The 24,140-nt window shown below is 42.4% G+C and overlaps 1 protein-coding gene across 11 annotated transcripts in view; it reads right to left on the bottom strand.

The window, feature by feature from the left end:
* The window catches only part of RASAL2 (RAS protein activator like 2), a 215,597-nt gene that overhangs the window by 48,683 nt on the left and 142,774 nt on the right, over positions 1-24,140 (bottom strand). For all 11 annotated transcript variants that reach the window (XM_088673678.1, XM_088673679.1, XM_035121311.3 and 8 more), the window contains one exon: positions 12,548-12,657. In XM_088673678.1, the coding sequence (XP_088529804.1) occupies positions 12,548-12,657 (110 nt within the window). The remainder of the gene's footprint in view (positions 1-12,547; positions 12,658-24,140) is intronic.

The following is a 24,140-nucleotide window of genomic DNA, read 5'->3' as shown; positions in this document are numbered from 1 at the left end:
ACTTCCTTTCTCACCCTTCAGAATAAAGCAGTTATTGAAACCTTCAAGCAGAACTACTTGTATTCCTTTTAAAAGACAAAAAAAGAGGAAGAACTGCAATATTTGCATCTACCTTGAAGCAAGGTAAAGGTAAAGGTACCCCTGACCATTAGGTCCAGTCGTGACTGACTCTGGGGTTGCGGCACTCATCCTGCGTTATTGGCCGAGGGAGCTGGCATACAGCTTCCAGTTCATGTGGCCAGCATGACAAAGCCGCTTCTGGCGAACCAGAGCAACACACGGAAACGCCGTTTACCTTCCCGCTGTACCTATTTATCTACTTGCACGTTGACGTGCTTTGGAACTGCTAGGTTGGCAGGAGCTAGGACGGAGCAATGGGAGCTCACCCCGTTGCAGGGATTTGAACCGCCGACCTTCTGATCGGCAAGCCCTAGGCTCTGTGGTTTAACCCACAGAGCCACCCGCGTCCCACACCTTGAAGCAAAGCACCCACAAACTCCAGAGGGGAGTCTTACAATTTAGACATTCTCTCAGAAACTTATGCACATACTACAATTGTCTCTTATATCAAAGATGCAGAAAAATGTAGTGTAAGAACTATGTAAACCAAGCAAGACTTTGTTTCAACGACTGACAGAGTCCTATAACACAGAGTCCCACAACCCTTCTTTATGCAACTGCATGCACATATTAATACACCATAAGTGGAGAACTACGAAAACCTTCCCTGTGCGCATGTGCAGGCGCACACACAAACACAATGTGCTCAGAAATAGCATCTGCTGAATGTGAGGCAAGCCATCAGCACATTCCTCTCCTTTCAGCTCAAACAGGATCAAATCGACCCGCTCCAATATTGTCATTTTCTGTAAACTAGGATTAGAATATCGACAAACAACAGGGAGACGACAGCCTGCGATATTTGTTTCCGAGGCTGACTTGCCACTATTCTCTGTATTGCAAATATGACATTCGAAATGAAGGAACGCACCCGTAGTAGAAAGCAGCGGTGTGTGCACAGCGGTATCGCTTCACGACAAATCCCAAAGCCATGTCTACTTGGTGTGCTGGAGCCCAGGAAAGGCCATTCTCAGGAACCGGGGAGAGAATTCTTTGACGAGCTACAGCTGTCTGATAATGCCATAAAAATGACTTTTACTAAATCAGGAGGATTCCCACGTGGCAGTAAATCCCAGGAGGGCAAAACCCTCCCAGCTGTCCACAGAGCTTTAACTATATCCACTGACAGCATATGCAACCTGTCTCAGCCATCATTCTCTCCCCGCTCACCCCCCCCCCCATGATAAACAAAACTAAGGTCAAGGATTTAGCGGGGGGGGGCAGTTAGAAAAGCCTGCAGTCCCTGATCCCAAACTGGCAATATCAGCTGACTCCCTCCTTGCGTACTAAATATGTTATTTCAGAATCTCTCCCTGGTTGTTTGTCGATTATTCTTCACTTTTAAAACTCAGGAGATAGTTTTAATATTTTGGCACTCTTAACAGCATGCATATAAGATGCATTTAGGAGCCCTGGAGTGCTAACAACGATGCAATGGACAACAAGCAGCAAAGGGCAAATATTGTGACTGATTCCGTAAAACGATTATATGCTTCTCAAAAGAATCCTTCACCGAGTAGAAGACCGTTCAAAATATGCCCAAGGCACAAGCTGGAGCATGTCAGCCAGCATCAGACTTCACGGCGTATTATTGGGAGGATAATTTGCTGAGAAGGACTTGGAATAGCAGGGGGATTTCTAAGACACTAGAAACTGCATAGGAAAGTGTTTGTGATACACAAATAGCTGGGAACAGCTGTTCAGTGAAAGTCAAAAACAAAAACAAAGCTTGCAAAAAGGCCTCTTCTCATCCTGCAAGCTTATTTCAGACCTGAACCAGACACATTTGGGCACCTGCTCCCTCTTGATGACTACAGCTCTAGGTCTGCAGCATAGATGACCAATGTGCAGCCAAGGGCACCACAAACTGCAGCATCAGGGGGCTGCAACGCTCTTTGAGAGAAAAGGCAAAGTCCATATAACTGCCTCTATGGCACAGACAGGCACCCTTACCTGCGTCACTCTCTGGCACTGAACTCAGAGGATCAGAGGCAGTCATATGCAGGGATCACAAAGCAAGAATATTTGTACAGACTAGAAAGAAGATTCCACCTAAACATTAGGAAGAACTTCCTGACAGTAAGAGCTGTTCGACAGTGGAATTTGCTGCCAAGAAGTGTGGTGGAGTCTCCTTCTTTGGAGGTCTTTAAGCAGAGGCTTGACAGCCATATGTCAAGAATGCTTTGATGGTGTTTCCTGCTTGGCAGGGGGTTGGACTGGATGGCCCTTGTGGTCTCTTCCAACTCTATGATTCTATGATTCTATCCTCTTAACAGTTAAGGCACAACTAATCTGGATCTGAGTGAGCCTGAGTATGTGCCCCTGCCAGGAGTGCTAACTTGCCCCACAACCATGGGTGCCCGGGGCCGTGGGTGCCATGTAGTGTGCAGTGGGACTGAAATTTGTGGGTGCCCAGCCCCTTCATGGGGAATTTTGTGGGTGCCCGGGCGCTCAGGGAGTTGGCACTGATGCTCCCTGCTTAAGAACAGGACCCAATATCCACCTAGGCTATAAGTCTACATAAGAATCACTGTTGCAGGAACCGGCCAGTCATCATCCTGGCTACCTCTCAATGTAGTATATGCCAGCAATGGTACCATCTAATTACATGGTACACTTGTTGAAAAGGTTGAAGACTATTACTGCAATGGCAGCCTTTTGGTTTCCAGACTCAATTTAAAGTGCTGGTTTAGCCATTACAACTCCAAACACTCTTGCATTAGATCAGATGGCCAGGTATGTGAAACAGTGGCACTAAGACACCGGAACATTCTTCTTGGGGACACCCACCAGGCCTCTTTCCTCTTAGTTTTCAAATATTCATGAATATTGTTATTTCATTGGACTTTTAACAGATTATTTTAGTCTATTAGCTGCCTGCCTTAAATTCAGCTGTCATTTAAAAGATCTGCTTTTACTGTTACTTTTATTATCATATTAGTATTGCTTAGCTTACTAATTTTAATGTCAGTTTTAACTCCTTTAAGCTGATTTGCATAGCGTGTGGGGTTCTTTTTTTTAACAACAGTAGAGTAAAACTACAAGAACAACAAACAACAATTCATGCCTACAGGATTCTTCTCGAACCTGGAACATAATATGCGACAGCAACTTCATCCTCTCTAAAATAGGTCCAGGTTTAGTACAGCTTCTTTCTATTTTGTGATATGGTTACATATCTGACTTTCCTCCATTTATAGCCTGCTAAAATACTTTGAAAATAACTTTGCCCCCAGCTCTCTGACTTGCTTGCACAGTATAAATCTGGGGGTGGGGAGTGTACATGTAGATGCTTCACATTTTACGAGACCTAATGACATCTATACAAAATCATAAACTTGTACCCACTGTAATACATGATATGGGCCTGAGTCTTTGAAGGAATGGAAGACCCAATTCCCTTTTGCACCACAGGTAAGAAGGCAGGGTTTGCACTTTGGTCCTCTGATAAATTAAAGTCAAAAAGGTTTGTATTAAGCAAGTCTAGTTTCTCCAGTCAGGAAACCCAAATTCTATAGGTTGTAGTCAACTAAGTCCTACTAAGAGGGGACCTACTGAAATTAAGGAACCTAAGCTAGTCATGTTTATTAACTAGCACAGAATCTCACCTTATGAATACATGTGAGTGATTTGCAGAATATGGATTTCTGCTTGCTTGTTTGGAAGTGGTCCTTTAAAACAAACACATGCAATGCAAGTGAAAATGGTCTCCTAGGCATTAACTAATAGAGACAGAAAATTGAAAGAATGTTTTTTCAACTATTAGAGGTGTAGATTTATGCAACAGCCTTCCTGAAACAGCTGTGGAATCAAAGGCCCTCAGTGGGTTCAGGAAAATGTTTAAGAAGAATATTGGAATTTCCAGTTGTGGCTTGTAGGATGGAAGAGTTCCTTCCATAGGGAAAAAGAAAAAAATGGTAGGTGTCTTGTGCATAAGCGTACATGGTTCTTGGCAATAAGATCATTTGTTTCTGGGGAGCCTAAATTTGGCAATGGATGATGGAACATATGAAGAGGTAATATAACATGTGGGGACCGGGAGAGCGGGGATTCTGTTCAGTTTGAATTTTCACATGAAACTACCTAATTGGCACTTTCCAAAACAATATGCAGTTTGAAACAAACTTCCCTTTAAGATTAGATCCCTGTATTCCAAAAAACAGGCACAAACAGTAGATGTTGCCCTGCGACTCTTTAAAATGAAAGTTCTCCCACTACTTCTGGTGGGCATTGCCTTGGGTTCACGTAGGGACTTTGTAAGATTGGAATCTATCCAATCACAATTCCTCAGGGCCATTCTCAGGAACCCCCCTTCTGTTGCGGGTGCGATCATGAGATTGGAGACCGGTTGCCAAGCCTTTACGTATGTGGCCCTGAAAGCGAAATTATGGCTATGGCTCAAACTATGTTTCAGACCGATGGGTTTGGCCCCCTGATTCTGAGGGATAATTTTAAATCTCCATGGGAAAGGGAAGTGGTAGAGGAAGTGCAAAAGTGCGGTCTGTCCTCCCTTTATATTGAGTCCATGACATACAGCCGCGCTAAAGCGATGATCGCTCAGAGATTGGGGGATATCGCCAGACAGGAGGACATAGCCCGCGTGAAATCTGGGATGTTTTTAGGGGAGCAGGTGTATCAGTCTGCACCAGCCCGTTACCTGGCGGATATCCACTACGTGGAATACCGCAGACTAATTACTGCGGCTAGACTGAATGTCCTTGATTCGGCGGTTTTGAGGGGAAGATTTGGAGGAGTCCCATACGGTTAGAGAATGTGCCATTGTGCCTTGGGTGAGGTAGAATCCACAGAACACATTCTACTGAGTTGTCCCTTTTATAATGATTTAAGGCAATATCTTATAGACCCGTATTTATCTCAGTTTAGTTCCCGACCAAGAGAACAGCAGGCAGCATATTTGCTAAACAAGCCCACTGGAAAAATAACCTTCTCAGTGGCTAAATTCCTCTTCCTGGCGCTCAAGTGTCGGAAACGTATAATCAAATGTCTTGATGTGGGTTATCTGTAGGAGGTTTAGTGGCGCGGTCATACCCCATTTATGTATCCCTCTGATGCCTTCAGTTTTATATTTTTATATTTTTATGTATCCCTCTGATGCCTTCAGTTTTATATGTTTATCTTTGTATTGAGAAATGTTTTTTGTTTCTATCGGTCGAATAAAGTATATGGATTGATTGACTTCCCTTTAAAATGCGTACCTCTGAATCTGATGCAGCTCACCAATAACAACAACAAAATGTACAAAAAGCATGCATTAGGGGAAAGCGTGCATAAGCATGAATATATTTGTGATAATATGCAAAAATGCATTATATTAAGGAAAACCGCTTCCAAAAGTGTGTTTATTAGGGAAAAATTGCATCAAAAAATGTGCATATTGCAAGGAACACACACTAAAATGCTGACATTTTTTTTTTTGTAAGGACTGAAAAGAAACTTCACAAACTGACCCGGACATGTGGCAAACTGATCTGAAGATAGGGTAAAATGAGAGAAGCTTCTATTTTCTGGGACTGGTCACAGCAACAGGCCGCTAAATATAATACAAAGGATGAGCGAGTTCTGTAGAAAAAGTTGCATTTCAACAGCTGGGTAAGCCAAGGAGTTGGCCTGATAAGTAGGTGCATTAAAGGGAGATCAGACCACAAATGCAGGAAAGACTTCATTAAACATTCAGCCTCCTCAGCAAGAGGTTCTTCCTGGGCTGGGCGTCATTTCCACATATGCCTATCAATTTCTTCCCAAAGAGGAGCCATTTGTGCAGGCAACTAGCATAGCACCTTTTGAATGGAGTGATGGGCTCCATGCTGTCAAGAGAAACTGCTGCAGACCTCAAATGGGTGGATAACGCAGGCATGGTGTTAAGAATGCTACTTTACTGGTTCCAGTACAGAAGCTGCAGTAATTCCTTCCACCTTCAGATGAGAGTTTTATGTCCCTACACAAATCCCCACCCACTATCCAAACAGGATTCTTCTGCTGCCAATAATAAATCTTATCAGTCTTCTTCACTGTTCAGTTTCTTCAGTTTCAGCCTGAGGTGGTTCTGTAGCTTAATGCTACAGTTTATAAAAGGCTATCTTTGTCTGGACATTTACAAATGCATTTCAGATTCTATAGACTGTAGGGATTAGATTTGAGCCCCAAACTCCACTATCGAGTCAAAGGACTCTGCTTATAGGAAGATGTGGAAAAGCCCTGTTTAGCAGTTAGGTGCTTCTGTGCACGACTCGCCTACCATTGACTGTGTAAAACTGAGAGCATGCTCTTTTAAAACACAGGCAAAAGAGGGAAATCACTATTTTAAAAAATAAGCTGTTTTTCATTTGGATCAAGAGGCTGATTGGCTTTCTACCAGACCACCCCCTTATAAACAATGCAATATGTCCTACTGTATTATTTCCCATATATGTTGGCTGAAGGTGTGAAAGCAGCAACCTATTATTTTTGCAGGGGCTGGGGCTTCCCTGACACCCCCTCCAAGGATAGGATTCACGGCCCTGCTCCCCCCCCCTTGATCTATTTTGTGCTTTGCTTTCTATTCTCCAACTCCTGTTCAGAATAAGAGAAAATGCTAAGGCAATTTTGCTTTGTTATAAAATGGCATTTGTGGAGTCTCAGACAATTATAGTCTTGAGCTAGGGATGCCCACTGATGACAGCATTTGAAAAAAAGATTAACCAAACCAAACCCCAGCAAAGCTTCTGGGGAAATAATGATAGAAAAATGTCTTTCATCCTTTAACAACAGTGCAAACTGATCAGATTTAAAAAAAAGTATAAAAGTTACAAAAATACTGAAAGGAAAGAAACTATTTTCAGCATTTGAAATGGAGATTTACAAGGAATCACAGATGCACATTTTAATAATAAACAAGATAAAAGCATTAAGCTTAAACAAGATGTTCCAGGAAGGAACGTGTGCTCCCTATGCTACTCAAAACTCCAACTCTAATGACTTTCACAAATGATGCCATCTATCAGGTTACTCATAACTACAAGCTAAAGCCCTCATGCTAGAAGCTAGGAGAAAAGCTCAGCCGCCAGCTGTTATTTGATAATAAACGAAATTAAATAGCCAGATTGTCTCCTAGGATGAAACTATTTGTAGTAATACCCTCCCACTATACCCTTGCAGCCTTCATGGATTTGTATTTTTCAAAAACAGCCACTTTTATGAACAGTGAAAACTGAACACAGCATAAAAGGTTGTTCAGCATAGCTGCCAAGTCTCCTGTTCCTAGCTGAAAAAAATGGATTTTTTTGTTTTCTCCCGGTTTATTCTGGCGCGGTGACCATTTTGGAACTGGGCAGAGCATGCTCAGAAGCGACTTTTGATGCTGCTCTGCCCAGTTCCAAAATGGCTGCAGTGCGACTTCTGACGTGGCGGCCATTTTGGAACTGGGCAAAGCAGCATCAAAAGTCACTTCTGAGCATACTCCGCCCAGTTCCAAAATGGCGGCAGCGCTACTTCCGGTCTGCTATTTCCGGCCCGGTCCCTTATTTCTCTGACAGCAACTTGGCAGGTATGTTGTTCAGCTTCTTAAATCCCAACCGTGAGCACTTCTTTCTGGATCTTGTCTAATGTTGTCACTTTGTCTGCTTTTTAAAATTGGAATACTCAAAATATTAATAAATTCCAACACTAACAGGGCCACGGTCTTATCTGGATTGAGTTTCAGTTTGTTGGCTCTCATCCAGTCCCTTCCTGAGGCAAGATAACAAACAGTCCAGCACTTCCACTTCCTCACCTGCAGTTGTAAAGGAGGAGTGGAGCCGAGTGACACCAGCCTCTTGCTGACAACGTACTCCAAACCTCCAAAAAACTCCACTCAGTGGCTTCATGTACATGTTGAACAGCATAGGGGATGGGATCAAACCCTGCGTAAACCCACATTGAAGGCTCCACGGGGCTGAAAAACACTCCTCAACGACAATCCAAGTAGGACTGGAACCACTGCAAAGCAAGGCCACCCAGCCCTAACTCGGACAGTTGCTGCAAAAGGATATCATGGTGGATGGTATTGAAAGCCGCTGAAAGGTTGAGGCCATCATACTGGGCCACCAAAGCAGTTTCTGTGCCAAAACCAGGCCCAAACCCAGATTGAAATGGATCTAGAAAATCAGTGTCCTCCGAGAGCAGCCGGATCTGATCTGTGACCAATCGTTCCAGAATCTTTCTAATTACGGCCGATATGTCCCATAACAAAAGCTACCTATCTTTCCCTTCTACATTCCACTTTGGTTTTTCCCAATAAAACTATTTCTGCTTCTTCTCTTTCCTACAGCCTCTCCCCCCTCCATCCTCAATATTGTGAAAATTCATTATCACTGTTATAATAATTCAGGAAAACTAAGATGCTTAATGTAAATCAACTCTGCATATTGATTTACATAGTGTTAGGCACAGAAATATATGACCTGCTCAGATAGGACTTCTCTGTTGAGATTCTGTGTGAAGAGAGCTCAAGAGCAGGCTGTGGACTTGCATGTTCCTTCCCCTGCTCCCCTCATTGTGGGTAATAAATACAGTAATAAACCATTCAAAAGAATTGCCAGGGCCCCTTGTTGTAGATGGACTGAAGGGAGAAGTAGGGAAGGGCTTTAAGGGAGCATCAGGATTTGAGACCCACTCCTGACCTTAACTCAGTAGGCTAAGCAAGTTCTGAAACAGGCAAAGGGTATCTCTGATACACAATTATTTATTTGGACCAAAGCAAGTGCTATGCACTGCTAACGGGCTGTAGCAATGAGCTGTGTCAATAGTTGGAGACCAGGAACCTGAAAGATGTAGGAATGTGCCAGCAAGGAGGGTAAGGGCCCTTGCCGTTTCTCATATTACATCCTCTCTGGGATTTAGGTAACTCAATTCTTCGAACAAGCTCAGACTGCAATATGGACAAAAGTGTCTGCTCAAGATTTCCTCTTTTCTATTGTCCTAAAGGGCTTTTGAGCCAAGCAGGTTATCGGCATTTAAATGCAATGGCTTTTAAAAACAAAACACTGACCTGAAGGTTTAAGTCTGAAAAAAACTCTGAAAGGGAAAAAAGCTCACAGGCTTTTTAAAAAAATGAGAGTAGACTTACGGTAAGATGCTGTATATCAGCTGTATTTTTGAGACATGTGGCCAAATTTGAAGGGAGCAACGAAGGAGAGGGTCTTGACTGACTGGGGAGACCACTTACCCTTGCAGAAAAACAGCAGGGGATTGAAGTCTTGAAACTATCCTACAAGCTCCATAAAATAGTTATTTGGTCTACACCAGGATTCCTCAACCTCAACCCTCCTAATGTTTTTGGCCTACAACTCCCATGATCCCTAGCTAGCAGGACCAGTGGTCAGGGATGATGGGAATTGTAGTCTCAAAACAGCTGGAGGACCGAGGTTGAGGAAGCCTGGTCTACACAGTCTTCCATCCCACTTCTGGTCATTGTGCCCCTGAAGTAAAAAGGTAAAGGTAAAGGGAAAGGGACCCCTGACAGTTAAGTCCAGTCGCGAACAACTCTGGGGTTGCAATGCTCATCTCGCTTTAAAGGCCGAGGGAGCCGCTGTTTGTCCGCTTCCGCAGACAGTTTTTCCGGGTCATGTGGCCAGCATGACTAAGCCGCTTCTGGCGAAACCAGAAACACTGTTTACCTTCCCGCTGGAGTGGTATCTATTTATCTACTTGCACTACACTGAACTGTTAGGTTGGCAGGAGCTGGGACTGAGCAACGGGAGCTCACCCGTTGTGGGGATTCAAACCACTGACCTTTCGATCGGCAAGCCCAAGCGGCACAGTGGTTTAACCCACATCTCTGAAGTAATAAGAGGGAAAGAAAGAACTGGGTTTTTCAGAGGCAAAGGGAGGGCATAAACTTCTGTTTGTTTCCAAGCCTACTGTCATGCAGAGAGGGTGGGTTTAGAGAAGCCTCTGTGTTTGCCCAACCCAGCTGGTGAAACAAATCATTAAAAACTTTTGTCTTCTCTCTGCCCAGCTCTGCCAGCAATCGTTACAGGTTCCCTCTTGTATCTGTTTATTGTTGCATATGGACATTAAGCCTTTGGGGACAGACAAGCAACCATACAGACAGTGCTAATCTATAAACTGGCATCAGTTCCTAAAACACACATTGGTTTTTTTATATTCTACCCAATTCATGGCTCTTTCTTTCAAGCTACCTACAAAATCTGAATTCTCTCTCTCCCCCAGCTGGTTGCTCCCCACAAAGTGATTGAATCTCTTACTATCTAGACCAGGGGTCCCCAGACTTACGGAGCGGCGGGCCGGTGCCCGCCGCGCCGACCGCGCGGTGGGCCGGACTGCAGGGGAGTGCGCGCGCAGCGGGCCGGAGGGCGGGGGAGTGCTCGCCCGTGCGCATGCGCACACGCACACGGGCGGAAAAAAAATCGGCGAAAATCGCTTGTGCGCATGCGTATGGGCCTCCCCCGACCTGGAAGTGCACCAGAAATGACCTCTTCCGGGTCGGGAGAGGCCCGTACGCATGCGCACAAAGGATTTTCGGCGATTTTTTGCCGATTTTTCAGATCGCCGCTGCGCCGCGCGCCGTGAGAGCGGGCGGCGGCAGCGGGCGGCGGGGGTCGTCGCGGGCCGGATTGGAAGGCCGATTGGGCCGCATCCGGCCCGGGGGCCGTAGTTTGGGGACCCCTGATCTAGACCCAACACAGCAGAGCCCACCCAAGGACCCTCGTAGGCAGAGCCTGCCTAGGACCCTCGTACTTACGGGACCGCCTCTCCCGGTATGCCCCGCAGAGGACCCTCAGGTCCACAAATAGTAACAGTTTAAGGTTCCCAGGCCCTAAAGAAGCCAGACTTTCCTCCACAAGGGCCAGATCCTTTTCAGTGATGGCACCGACCTGGTGGAATGCTCTGTCCCATGAGACTAGGGCCCTGCGGGACTTGATCTCCTTCCGCAGGGCCTGTAAGACAGAGTTATTCCGCCTGGCCTTCAATTTAACCTAAGCTTCCATTCCTTTTCCCCTTCCTCTGGCGATGCTATATTGATGTTGTGTTTTATGCTGTTTTTAAGTTGTTTTTAATCAATGTTTTTATATCTGTTGTTAGCTGCCCTGAGTCCGGTTTTTAAACTGGGAAGGGCAGGGTATAAATAAAATTTTATTATTATTTATTATAATGGATAATGTGCAATCCATCTTTACAGGCCAGTAATAAGATACACCAAAACAAGGGGGTCAGGACAAAGCTATAGTTGCTATGATTATTACAGTGTTATCTACTGAAAGTCAAATCTGGAAGAAAGGCTTTCCACAAATCACAGAATTAACAATGCAGTTAGATGTTTGTAAAGCTTTTCTGTCGCCATGATTTTATTTTTCTTCTCTCTAAGCAAAGAAGATAATGATATCGATTGAGGCAGCACACTATGACCTCTGCAAATAGTAACACTGACCCTGATGATAAAATGAAAATAAGCATGTCACAATATTGTTACTTGTGTGACATTTTCAGCCCAAATCGTCTTGGGAAGTGAGGAGAATAAACCCGTAGGATTGAAAGTCCTTTACCATTCTCTTCTCACCATGGGAAGAGGTGAAGTGGAAGATACTACAGTTATCTGAACAAAGGATCTTCCCTGTTCTTGGAAGATTAAACCCCCTTTAAAGAAGCTTTAACTACCCAGTATTCAAACAACTATGGGATCTATCACTTCATCATTCGAGAGTTCATGATCCACTGGCTCTACCATAAAGACTTTTGTGGACTAGAGTTAATTTCCTTGACTGAAAGCTTTTGCCGCAATAAACAAGTTAGGAATGCCATTTGGACCACTGCTATAGGTGTTAATGGGGGGAAATGTAGCCAGACTCAGCTCAGTCTCCTCAGAGAAAGAGGACACACTGAAAGCATTCCAAGCAATGCTGCAGTAGTTGAAAGGAACCGAATGGAAACATGGAGCCACGCCCATTGAGCATGTGCACCAGAGTCGGGCTTCCTGCCAAATCTCTGTTCAGCTCTGGGATGTTATAAATGAAGCTTTGCACAGGCTCCGAAACCAGATGCCGAGAGACTACAAAGAAGAACACTAATTTTTAAACGGGGCTATAAGTAGTGTAAGTGGGTTGTGAATTGCAACCTATGCCAAATATTTTGAAAACAACAGCATAAGTAACCTTCATTTCAATTACAGGTGGGTAGCCGTGTTGGTCTGGCCTAGTCGAAATTTTTTTAAAAAAAATCCTTCCAGTAGCACCTTAGAGACCAACTAAGTTTGTCATGCCAATGACAAACTTAGTTGGTCTCCAAGGTGCTCCTGGAAGGATTTTTTATATTTTGTTTCGTTTAAAGTGTGACTTCCTGGTTTCATATGCAATATGAGCATATCCATAGATTAATGCAACTTGCCAAATGTCTGGAAGGGAAGAGGAGGACCCTTCATGATGGTTCTTACCTGTCCTCAGTGGGTCGAAGGGATGGAAGACGGAAGCTGGTATTCCTATCCAATTTCGATTGGCTCTTTGTTCTTTTGATTGACCCTTTAAGCCGTTTACTGAAGAAGCCCTAAAAGAAAAATGCACAGAAGTGAAACAATTCAAATTATGATTTCTTTTTAAAGGAAACCTGTTGTTGAGTAATGATCAACTTGGTAATGATGAAAGGAATTATTTGCAAGAAAATATTCCACTATGAAGGCCACAGGGAGGTTCCTCAAGTCACAGTCTAAATTCATCCCAACATAACTAAGACAAATGGCAATCCAACAGACAGGCCTCACCTTGTGCTCCAGGCACAAATCCAGACAGTCCAATGGAAAAGGTAGAGAGCGCACTGTGCTTTAAAATCACTAAGGAGGAACCCCAGGGAAACAAGCGCTTCCTGTCAACAACAAGGCCACAGCAAACACCGAAAATAATTGATGCGGTAATGTGTGCCTTTTAATTAAATGCGAGTAAACTATAAATGTATGCAGAAACAAACAGGGTGGCATAAACTCCAAGTGATGCTAACTGGAAGTCTGATGGGGTAAGTCTGCCTTCCTGCCCTAATTTATTGATTATATTTAAATTAACGTGTCTCATCAAACCTCAGCACAGGTACCTTTTTGAATTAAACGTAAGAGCACTCACAATTCAACATGTTATTGTAAACTATCAGAAGGCCATATTTAATATTTCCATTTTTGCTACCTACCATAGTCACACACCCAAACAAAGCAGTTTCACACAAGCGAGCTTTCACATGAATAAATTTGCCCAGAAAGCTTCCGGAGAATATTTGCAATAAATAAATCATCGTGGCTTAATGTACCCTCTGAACCCAGACGAATCAAACCATGAGCTGTAACAAAGGTTTCTTCTTTGCTTACAGTGATTCCAGGTTTGATTGACATGCTAAGCCAAATCATGGCTTGGCTCACAGCAGAACAGGAGCAGCAGCAAAGCACATTCATGTTTGGTTTCGTGTTACAGGCAAACTGAGCCTATGTGTGTGAAACGCTGATGTGAAGAGGCTATGCACCACCATCAGCTCCTGTTTCCTTCAAAGAATTTCATTTTAAGATTCATAATAAACAGACACCTCTTTCTAGATCACTTCAGGTGGCCTTGGGGGCACTGAGCACCTTCTATCAGCATAGGCTGATAGCCTAACCTTCTGTCATCTATGCTTTGGTAATCTCTAGATTGGAGCACTGCAATGCATTCTAAGTGGGGCTACCTCTGAAGATGGTTCAGAAACTTCAACTGGTGCAGAATTCAGCAGCCAGGGTGCTCAACAGGGAAAGATGGTTCAAGCATATCACACCAATCCTGGCCCGACTGCACTAGATCCCAATTAGTTTCCACACCCCATTCAAAATGCTGGCTTTATAAAGTCTGAAATGGCTCAGGGCCGCAATTTCCCCATATGAAGTGACCCAGATCCCGTGATCATTGCCTAAGGCCCTTCTTTGGGTGCCCCTTCCATGGGAGGCCCAGAGAGTGGCAACATGAGAATGGGCCTTTTCTGCAGTGGCTCCCTGTTTGTGGAGTGGCATTCCCCAGCGAGGCTCATCTGGCGCCATCATTATATATCTTTAGGTGCCAGCCAAAAACTTTTCTTTGTAACTAGACCTTTGGTCTTTAATTATCAGTGGCCTTTTAAACTACCCCGTGATCCGCAGATGAAAGATGATATAGAAATTTAATTACAGTATTATTATTAAATAAACAACTCTCCGACTTTTAAAAGACACCTGAAGGCAGCCCTGTTTAGGGACGCTTTGAATGCCTGGTGTTTTATTGTGCTTTTAATTCTGTTGGGAGCCACCCAGAGTGGCTGGGGAAACCAAGCCAAATGGACGGGGTATAAATAATAAATTATTATTATTATTATTATTATTATTATTATTATTATTATTATTATGCATGTGCTTACTCTCCTGATCTCAGTAAAAACACTCATGCATCAGACAAGAAGACATTACAAACTGGTTTTTTTTATCTTGTGAACTGCCCTGAAAACTATGGATGAAAGCTGGCATCATCATCATCATTGAGAAAGGAAAGCTGCTTTGAGCTTTTGCTTTGTTTTTACCATCAAGCAATATATAAATTTTATGAGAGAAATAAAAATATTGCCATCACTGTTACATGTACACCTTGTACTAGGTTGGAACAACAATAAGCTTCATAGACTCAGTAATGATATCTGAATGAAACTGTCTATACCTTTTATGTTGAAAGATTAGTATAGCAAGGAGGATTTGACTAATTTAATCATTTGTTGCCTATTATAAGAGCTTCTGTTTACAGACTGCGAGCTTCAACACTACTAAAAGCTAATTCCACTTGATGCCTATTTGCTATCAAGTAAAGAAAACAGAAACCTTACCTTCAAATCACGATCAATTAAAACTTTAACGTTTTCAACTGATGCCCCAGATAGTTCTGTTTGCTTTAAGCATTCTAAATTATGTTTTAATGAATATAGTTTCAAAAGCATGTTATTACTGTAAGTCACCTTGAGAAAACTGTACATAGGAAAATGGGGTAAAACAATGAAGAAACGAGTAAAAAAAAGTTCAGCTCATTTGAGAACAGAGAGCTGTTGATCTCTTGTCAAAAATGCTGGTGGAAAGAACAGGAATGCTGAAGTAGGGTTCCCTAAAAATGAAATGGCAGCTTTGTTAAGAGCAGTGTTTATGTAGCCGTGCATAGCATCAAAAATCAACCCAGTTAGCTGGACATTTTAGTGGAGACTTTGAAAAGTGCCATTAAAAAGCGGATAATCAATACATGCTTTAGGGCGGCTCTCTCTTGAGCACAGTGTTGCAAGCAGACTAGAATAACAAAGGCATTTATACAAGGGAAGGTCAAGGTACACATGAGGCTGTATGAACAAGGTGACAGCAAGGAATACTGTATTATTTTTCTGATGATTACTTGATGATGGTAGGCTTAGTTTTAATATTGCACTTTAGAGCAGCCTTCACTAACTTGGTTCTCCCCAGATGTTGCTGGGCTTCAACTCCCATCAAGCCTCAGGCATTATGGGCAAAGGTCAGGGATAGGAGCTGTAATACAAAACATCTGGAGGTCACCAGCTTGGCAAAGGCTGCTTTGGAGTGTTCAAAAGGTCTCCCACATATTACTTCGTAAGCCTTGTAAGAACGTCAAGCTAGGTCAGCATTATTCCACCTGATAGTCGGGTGGGGTCTGAGGCCAAGAAAGAGGGGCTTTCCTAAAACTACCCAGCAAATGAATAGCAGAAGCAAGATCCCAACCTCAGTTTTAGCCACTATACTAATTTTGATTCAAATGCATGAGCTTTAGATAACATTGAACACCCCTAATCAAGATACTTGAAGCACGGAAATTGAAACGGACTTTCTCTTGTGGTGTGACTCTGTAAATGTGCTCTTCAGCAATAAAAAATACATCCCGCCTTCCACAGCAACAAAACGTGCTGGCAGGTGCACTAAACACGGTCCTTCAATTAACTAAGGCTACAATAATTGTGCATATGCTTACCTGGGACCAATTTCTATGGGTACAATTTACCTAAGTACGATTGAACTGAACAAAGCTTACTTCCGGGTGGAAATGCATTGGATTGAACTGTAAACGGCTTGCAAGCTGTCTATGGTCAGGGGCACCCCAAACCCAGAGGAAACAGGTCCTACACACCAGCAAGCTCTCAGTAAAACTCTCATGAGATGGGCTAGGTCTCCACAAAGCTGGTGGTGGCAGTAACAGTTTATTTATTTTTTCATTAAAAATAATAATATATTTCTATCCTGCCTCATTAAATATAATTTTATGTGTCTTCTTCAAACTATAAGCCACCAGTAAACCAACTAATAAACCAAGAAACAATGACAATAAAAATAACAGGATGCCAAAATAACCAAAGCCACTACAACGTAGAAAATTATTTGGTCTCAGAGCGTGCATGCTGGAGAAGGAGAATTCTTTTTTCAGAAGATGCCACTGAGAGGTGAACACTAGAATAGGGCAGGGGGGGGGGAGAGAGGAACTAGTTTGCAAGGAAATGAACCCGGGGACCAGAAATAAGAAGGTACAGTCCAGTCAAAGGCGACTATGGGGTTGTGGCGCTCATCTTGTTTCAGGCCGAGGGAGCCGGCGTTTGTCCGCAGACAGCTTTCCGGGTCACGTGGCCAGCAGGACTAAACCGCTTCCGGCGCAATGGGACACCGTGACAGAAGCCAGAGCACACGGAAATGCCGTTTACCTTCCCGCCACAGCGGTACCTATTTATCTACTTGCGCTGGCATGCTTTCAAACTGCTAGGTTGGCAGGAGCTGGGACAGAGCAATGGGAGCTCACCCCGTCGTGGGGATTCGAACCGCTGACCTTCTGATCAGCAAGCCCAAGAGCCTCAGTGGTTTAGACCACAGCGCCACCTGCTCCCGCTTTAATAGAAGGACAAATTGCAAGGTAAAGAAATCCACTCAGTGGCAACTTTCTTGGGTTCTACAAAACTAAAGGGGGGAAACAGGAGGCATCTAGCAAAACTAGCTGATCAGGCAAATTGAAGCAGATGGAACTCACCAGGTATACCTGTATGGTAGCATATTTAGACAAAAGGATATGAATTATGGACATATACTGAGATGCAATAACTTCACTCGAAGTTTATAAAAAGGTAACTAGAAAGCGGTTACAAGAAAGCAATGTAAGCAGCTCTTTTAAACATGCCTGTTCAATGCAGAGAGGAAAAGAAGAAAGGGAGGTTGTACAAATTTCAGAAGGGCAGGATAGAAACAGCAAAGAAAAACACTACAATTATATTTCATTCTATGTTTCATTTTCATCTAATAGAAAAGGGAGAGGGGGGAATGGATGTATCTGTGCACAAAGGAAGAGTAAAACAAATTAAAATGCAGTTTAGGAATAGAAATAACAGCTGAGCCCCACCTCACCCTGTTTCATAATACATAAGCCAAAGGAAAACATGATGTTATTATTCCTCTACAGCACAGCAGGGTCACTGCATCACAAGAATAGAATTATCATTGTCATGTAGCACATAATCATCCTGTAAAATTCAGGTAAGATATCTAAGACACAAATGTTTCATTATAAAAAAGTTTACACATTATGTAAATTGGAATATTAATTTCAGTAGCTTTAACCAGGTTTAAATATATGTAAGCATACGTTTATTGTGAGGAAGGATCAGGTAAGAATGCAACATTGTTTGCATCTTAGAATATTTTAAGCAGATATTCTGCTTCATAGCTTCCATGAATTTCCTCCAAAGTCTGTTCCCTGATATTAAATACGTGGGAACTAGCTACTGTGAATTTAGTGTGCCATAGGGTATGTATTCTGCACATGCTTAGAGGCATTCTGGCAACCTATTGAGGAATCCAGAGGTGGAAAATACTTGCTAAGATGCAAATGGAAGATTGGCTCTCTGGCACCGAAAACGGGTTCCGGGGTGAAAACTGGTTTCAGTTACAAAACCTATTTTTGGTTACACACTATACAGGGGTTGTCTGTCAACCTTTCTGGACACATGGGCCCATTCACAAACCAGGGAAACTGCCTTAAGCACTACACACTCACACTACAACCAGCCACACACTGCAACCTATTCTGTTGGCTACAATAAAAAACTTATTTCAAGCCTAATTTCAGGGGGGAGATGTGACCCCCATGGATATCAAGGACGGCCTCTGTGGGGCCATGCAAACCCACAGCTGCCGCACTGGTGACTCCTGCATTATGATATCATTGCAGAAATAGGTTTAAGAGACATACAAAATGTGTCAGTTTAACACTGCATTCCCATATGACTTTTACGCCTCAAGGTATTTCAAAAATGCAAAGTGATGTTAAGCTCCTGCTGGTATGGCTATTCAATAACTTTATTTTAAAAACTGCAATTGCCTTACCAGGCAATCAGAAAAGTTACCAACTGACACCCCAATATGAACTGCAGACTTTAGTGGTATGAACTGCGGACTATAGTGGTAAAACATTTAGTATTATAAAGGCCGTTAATAGAACAATTAGCTCTGTTCTCAAAAGAATCTGAATAGTTGCTTCCAAGACTTTTAAGAATCTGAAGGGGTGCAGCAAATAGGATATATTAAAGGAAGTCAGCTACCCCCCGCCCCGGGTGTTATTTTACACAGGTAGGAAAGAGTTTACATAGAAAATTATGAAAAAATGCACAGAAGAGAAAAAAGAATGTTGGGTTCGGTGAGCAAAGCAGCATAGACATACAATTGTCAGCATCATTTCAACATGCAAAATTAAGGTACACATGCACTGTTTGCTCGTACATTGAAAGGTATGTCACAAAGAAGGTGGCAAGTTTTTGCTGATCTATGAGACAATAACAAGATTTCATGTTCAGCACCCCCCCCCCTACAGCACAGAACTTCAAAGTCACTGAGCTGGAGTAAATTCAGGGAAAGGCTTCACAAATAATTCAATAGTTAGAAAGTTGAATTTGAGAAGGTTGCTTTCTGCTTTGTAAAACTAAGCCTTGCCTTGAATCTGAAAAGCATGAAATCAAAGCAAGAGGAAGATGCTAAGCTGAAACAAATGAGTAGCTCTGGCCTAACAAAAGAAAATTGAGGCTTCATGTCAGGAAATATTTCCCTGTGTTATGGTCCATTAGATTGTGGCAGTTCCTATCAAAAGAAACAGAGAAAACTGCTTATTATCTGAATATTTTGCGGTGAATTTACAGTAGAGAACAAAATTATAGGAACAAGACAGAAAATAACATCTTCGGTTCTTCTGACTTCTTGCGTACATGGCAGCGCAGCATTATCTGAAGGCATACTGCAAATACAAACTGACTGACAGAGGTTTTTATTCCGATGCTACTCATGATGGCACAAGACCAGGGGTCAGCAACCTAAGACCCATGGGCTGGAAGTGGCCCACGGAGGTCGTTTGACCGGCCCACGAGCCATCCACAAACCAAGCTGCCTGCTCGTATGCTGTGCTAAATCGGCACAGTGCGGTGCGGGGACTCGCTTCTGCTCTGCCGATAATCGTGTCTGCGCAGACGCAGGAAAGTACGGGCGGACGCGTGATCTGGCCCACAGAGGTATCTCCGTGGGGCCGATCTGGCCCAGGCAAGATAAACCTTGCCGACCCCTGCATAAGACCAAAAGGTGGGGAGTGCTCAAAGTTCACAACCAACCACCAGTGGAATTCCTTTGCCAATCTGGTGGCAGATGGAGACAGAATTTGGCAAAGTCAGCAGGAAACTACTAGCATCCTTTTCTATCAACATCCAGTCCATCTTTGGAAATTGTTCAATTCTGTGCCATTTTGTTTCCTCTGGGAAGGAGTTCCATTGCTCAGCTTCCCTTGTGCTATTTGCTTTGGGGATATTGTGTCTTAACAGCATCATTCGCGTAGAATTTGCTGATCTAAAAGATCCAAGTAGAAAATTATTTTCATTTTACATTTCCCCCTTTTCAATCCCGCATGCCTCTTCAAGTATCTTGATCCATCTCCTGTTGTTTCTTATCCTATTCTCCTTTCAAACTTAACTCTACACACACCCTGCCCATCCGCCCCGCCCTCAAAAACCCAACACCCTGTCAGTTTTTCATGCTACTTCCTTGGCCTTTCTATATTCACTTCGTCCTCCTTAAACAGCTTTTCTCACTTACCCCTTCCTTCCTATTCTGAGTGTATCAGTAATTTTTTTTTTTGAAATATCAGCCTTTAATCTCTTTTTAAAATTTCATTCAACACCTTCTCTGGCCCTTTTCCTTCCTTGCCGCACTCCTGGGCCTTTCTGTCTCCTGGCATCAAGGAGATGCTGGTGTTGGCAACAGTGCAAACCAAAGGTTATGGCATGGCTATGGGAGCACAACTGGCAAGTCATGAGGCAACGGGCAGGCTTTGGCACTGAGGCTTTCAAAAAAATGATTAGACAAACTACTGGAGCAGAAAGCTATCAATGGCTTCTAGCCATGAGAGCTAGGCTCTGCCTCCCTCCATGCTCAGAGGAAGTATGCTTCTGAATGAGAGTTGCTAGAAACCCAGGAGGGCATCTGGCTGGTCACAGTGAGAACAGAATGCTGACTTAGATGGGCCATTTGCAGGATCCAGCAGGCTCTTATGCTCTTATGAGGTCGGGATCTGACTCTTGAGTCATCCCTTGTAAGCGTAAACTGCCAAGGATAAGCTGATCGGTGATATTCATCATCCAGTAAGTTGATAAAAAAAACAGTAACCTCAAATATTTAAATGGAAGGGCAAAGTTGAATTTTAAGTCAGCCTCTAAATATGGGCAGTTTCAAACACTCAACAGCCAGAGAGCTCTTTGAAGAGTTCCTTCGAAAAAGAACAAGGAAAAAAACATTTCACTTGCAGTACATTATGTAACTGTAAATCAACATTCCAAGCGCTGGACAAAGGCCTATTAACAGTTGTACAGTTGAGTTGCCTTCTCTGTATGGGTGCCACTGTTTGGCTCCCACATGGACAACTGCGGAAAATGTACTGGATGTGAAAGATCTATTCAGAAGTGAATTTTTAAAATAGCCTGGTTGCATTTTTAAAAGACACACACAGGCGCACCCAGAATGCAACGTATTTCCTATGCCTTTATTTTGAAACCGCCAATCTGTTTCTGAACATTATGTCATGCTTCACCCAGGAAGTGAGGGCAAGAAAAGGTTGAGCTTCAGCTTGTTACATTTGATCTCATCCCACCCAGGGGCAAATGCTACTGTAAGTTAATTTCATTTTATCCTTACAACAGCTCTCTAAGGAAACTTTGCCAGAGACACAGAAACTCACCAAAGACTCCTCTACAAACCTCAGACCTGAGCTGCTACAGTGTGAACCCAGATCTTGCTAGTTCACAAGCCAAACCAAATCCATTACACATCTCTGCCTGGAAAATCCAGTGTTCTCCACCACATTTTGAACTGAGAGAATGTAAATGAATCTGAAAGTCTGAATACACTTTGCATGCAAGCCCTCCTCCTCCTTGAGGATAACTTTACTGTAACAGGGCTCTACTCCATGGCGCCAATAGTTTATACAGTGGTGCCTCGCTAGACGAATTTAATTCGTTCCACGGGTCTTTGCTTATAATGAAAAGTTCGTCTAGCGAATTCCATAGGAATGCATTGAAATTTTTTTTGAATTTTTTTTTTGCCCATAGGAACGCATTAATTGAATTTCAATGCATTCCTATGGGAAACCGCGATTCGCTAGACGAATTTTTCATAAAACGAATTCGGCAACCTCCGCTCAAAAAATCCTTTCGTTAAGCGGAAATTTCGTTAAGCAGGGCATTTGTTAAGCGAGGCACCACTGGAGTACCAAATGGAGTAAAGAGTTAAAAATCATTTGGCTGTCCCCATGTCTCTGTTGCCTAGAAGTGTGAACTTGACAAAATATGAAACCCACTTCCAACAACAACTGAAACACCTATGAAAGATTTGTGGTTTTTTGCAGTCTTCTTCTGCTATAAGTCCTAGAAGAATGACACTGGACTTCCTTGCTATGTGAATGTCAGAAATATGTATTTTTTAACATCAAAGCTCTTCAAACCATAGGAAAATATGTTTTCCTTTTGGCACAAACTGAATTTGCAGAGTAGCATGATAGTTGTGGGTGACCCTGCTGGACAAATAGAAATGCTACCATAGAACACAGAAGAGCACATGCGCCAATCTTTCATACAATGCTTAATTTTACAGATAATCATTGGAATAGCAGCAAGCAAACCATCCCATCAAACTAGAAGGGCCAAGTTCTTGCAGGCAACTCTCTGTGAATGGAAATCAAGTCATTTGAATGGGCCTTCAAGTGTCAAACATTCTTATGCAATATAGCCAACTGTATTTTATAATAAACAATAATAATATAATAATAATACCTTTATTGTCAATGTACAACTTGTGTTCAATGAAATTAACATTTGGAAATACATGCTAAAACAAATTTCCCTGGGTGAAGGGATTAGGAAATGCAGCTGATTCCATGCCTCAATAAATTATTGTTGTTTAACTGTGCAATATTGATCCCAGAATATACAAATGATTACGGCAGGGTTGCTCAAAGAATAAATAGGAGGAAGAGTAGGACCCATTACTCCAGTGTGAACTCTCTCTCTCTTCACTCTGATAATGCATATAGCATGGATCACCTAAATGCTGACATAGCAGTGTTTAATCTGTTTGGGATAGATCTGTCATTCATTTAATACTTTAAAAAAAGGAAAAGGGAAACACTCAAACATACAGTTTATGCCTGGTTTGGAATGATTATATAACTAAAGCTCATTAAACACTGATCCACTTCAATGAAAGCAAAAGTTCTCAAAATAGTCTCCTCCTAAAAACAACCCACATGGCTTTGTATAAGACCTAGTTTAAAGGTGCCTAATGTTAAGAACATAAACAGAACTGAAACCATTGTCAGCTGAAAATTTCTATTCTCAATAATTGGAATGGAGACAGGAGGGAGAGGAAAAAGAGGTTGGGAAAGTAAGAGGCTGGGGGATTAAGTGAACAAAAGGACCCTTCGCCTATTTCTTATAGACCAATAAGTGGATCATAAAACTACTGCCCAGAATATTGTGGCTGACTACATTTTTCTTTTTTTAAAAAAAGCATAGCACCTTTTGGTATACTTTTTGAAAAGCACGTCAGTTTTAACCTGATTTGTGCAGTAACTGCCTTTTCTAGTAGTAGTAGTAGTAGTAGTAGTAGTAGTAGTAATAATAATAATAAGCTAAATAATAATAATAATAATAATAATAATAATAATAATAATAATAGATGTGCTACAATTTTGATTCATCAATTATTGTTAACAAATTATGGGAAGAAATTTCCAGCTTTTGGGGATTATTTATTACAAACCCAAGTAATTTATAACCAAATATTAGGGCTCATTGCACAAACTGAAGGCCAATATGTACGCAAGCCTGAGTTCCTCTGCCTTTGAAATCCATATTGGTTTTTTTGCTCACTGAATAGATTTCCCCCCTTATTGCCATTGTGAAAGTAAGGCCCTTTTGCCTAGTTGGGCAAATGAAGGATCTCATTTCTCATTGAGTCTGAGTTTTCACACAGATACTAGCCATGAGATGCACCCAAAATGCAATTATATTTTGGAATTGAAGGGTTACATTTTGCAAACCTGATTTTTAAAGTTACAGGTAGGTAGCTGTGTTGGTCTGATGTAGTCGAAACAAAATAAAAAAGAAGTATGCATGCACACGAAAGCTCATACCAATGACAAACTTAGTTGGTCTCTAAGGTGCTACTGGAAGGAATTTTCTTATTTTGTTTCTGATTTTTAAAGTTTATGGCATCTATGAGAATGGCCAGCAGAAATCAGAATATCCTCATTTATTTATTTGATTTGCGTACTACTCATCCAACCAACCTCTTCAGGCAGTTTACACAGAATAGAATACAAAAGACAATTCATAATAAAACCACTAAAGCCAAAATAAAATAAATCACATCACAAACCCCAACTAAAAGCAGTGTATCACACAGCAGCTAAAACAAATAATTAAAACCAGCATAAAACTCA

The sequence above is a fragment of the Zootoca vivipara genome, chromosome 7 (assembly GCF_965207765.1).
Source record: "Zootoca vivipara chromosome 7, rZooViv2.hap1.1, whole genome shotgun sequence".
NCBI classification, from domain to species: domain Eukaryota; kingdom Metazoa; phylum Chordata; class Lepidosauria; order Squamata; family Lacertidae; genus Zootoca; species Zootoca vivipara.
Note: the sequence above shows the minus strand (reverse complement) of the source record. Positions and strands in the feature narration are given on the sequence as shown.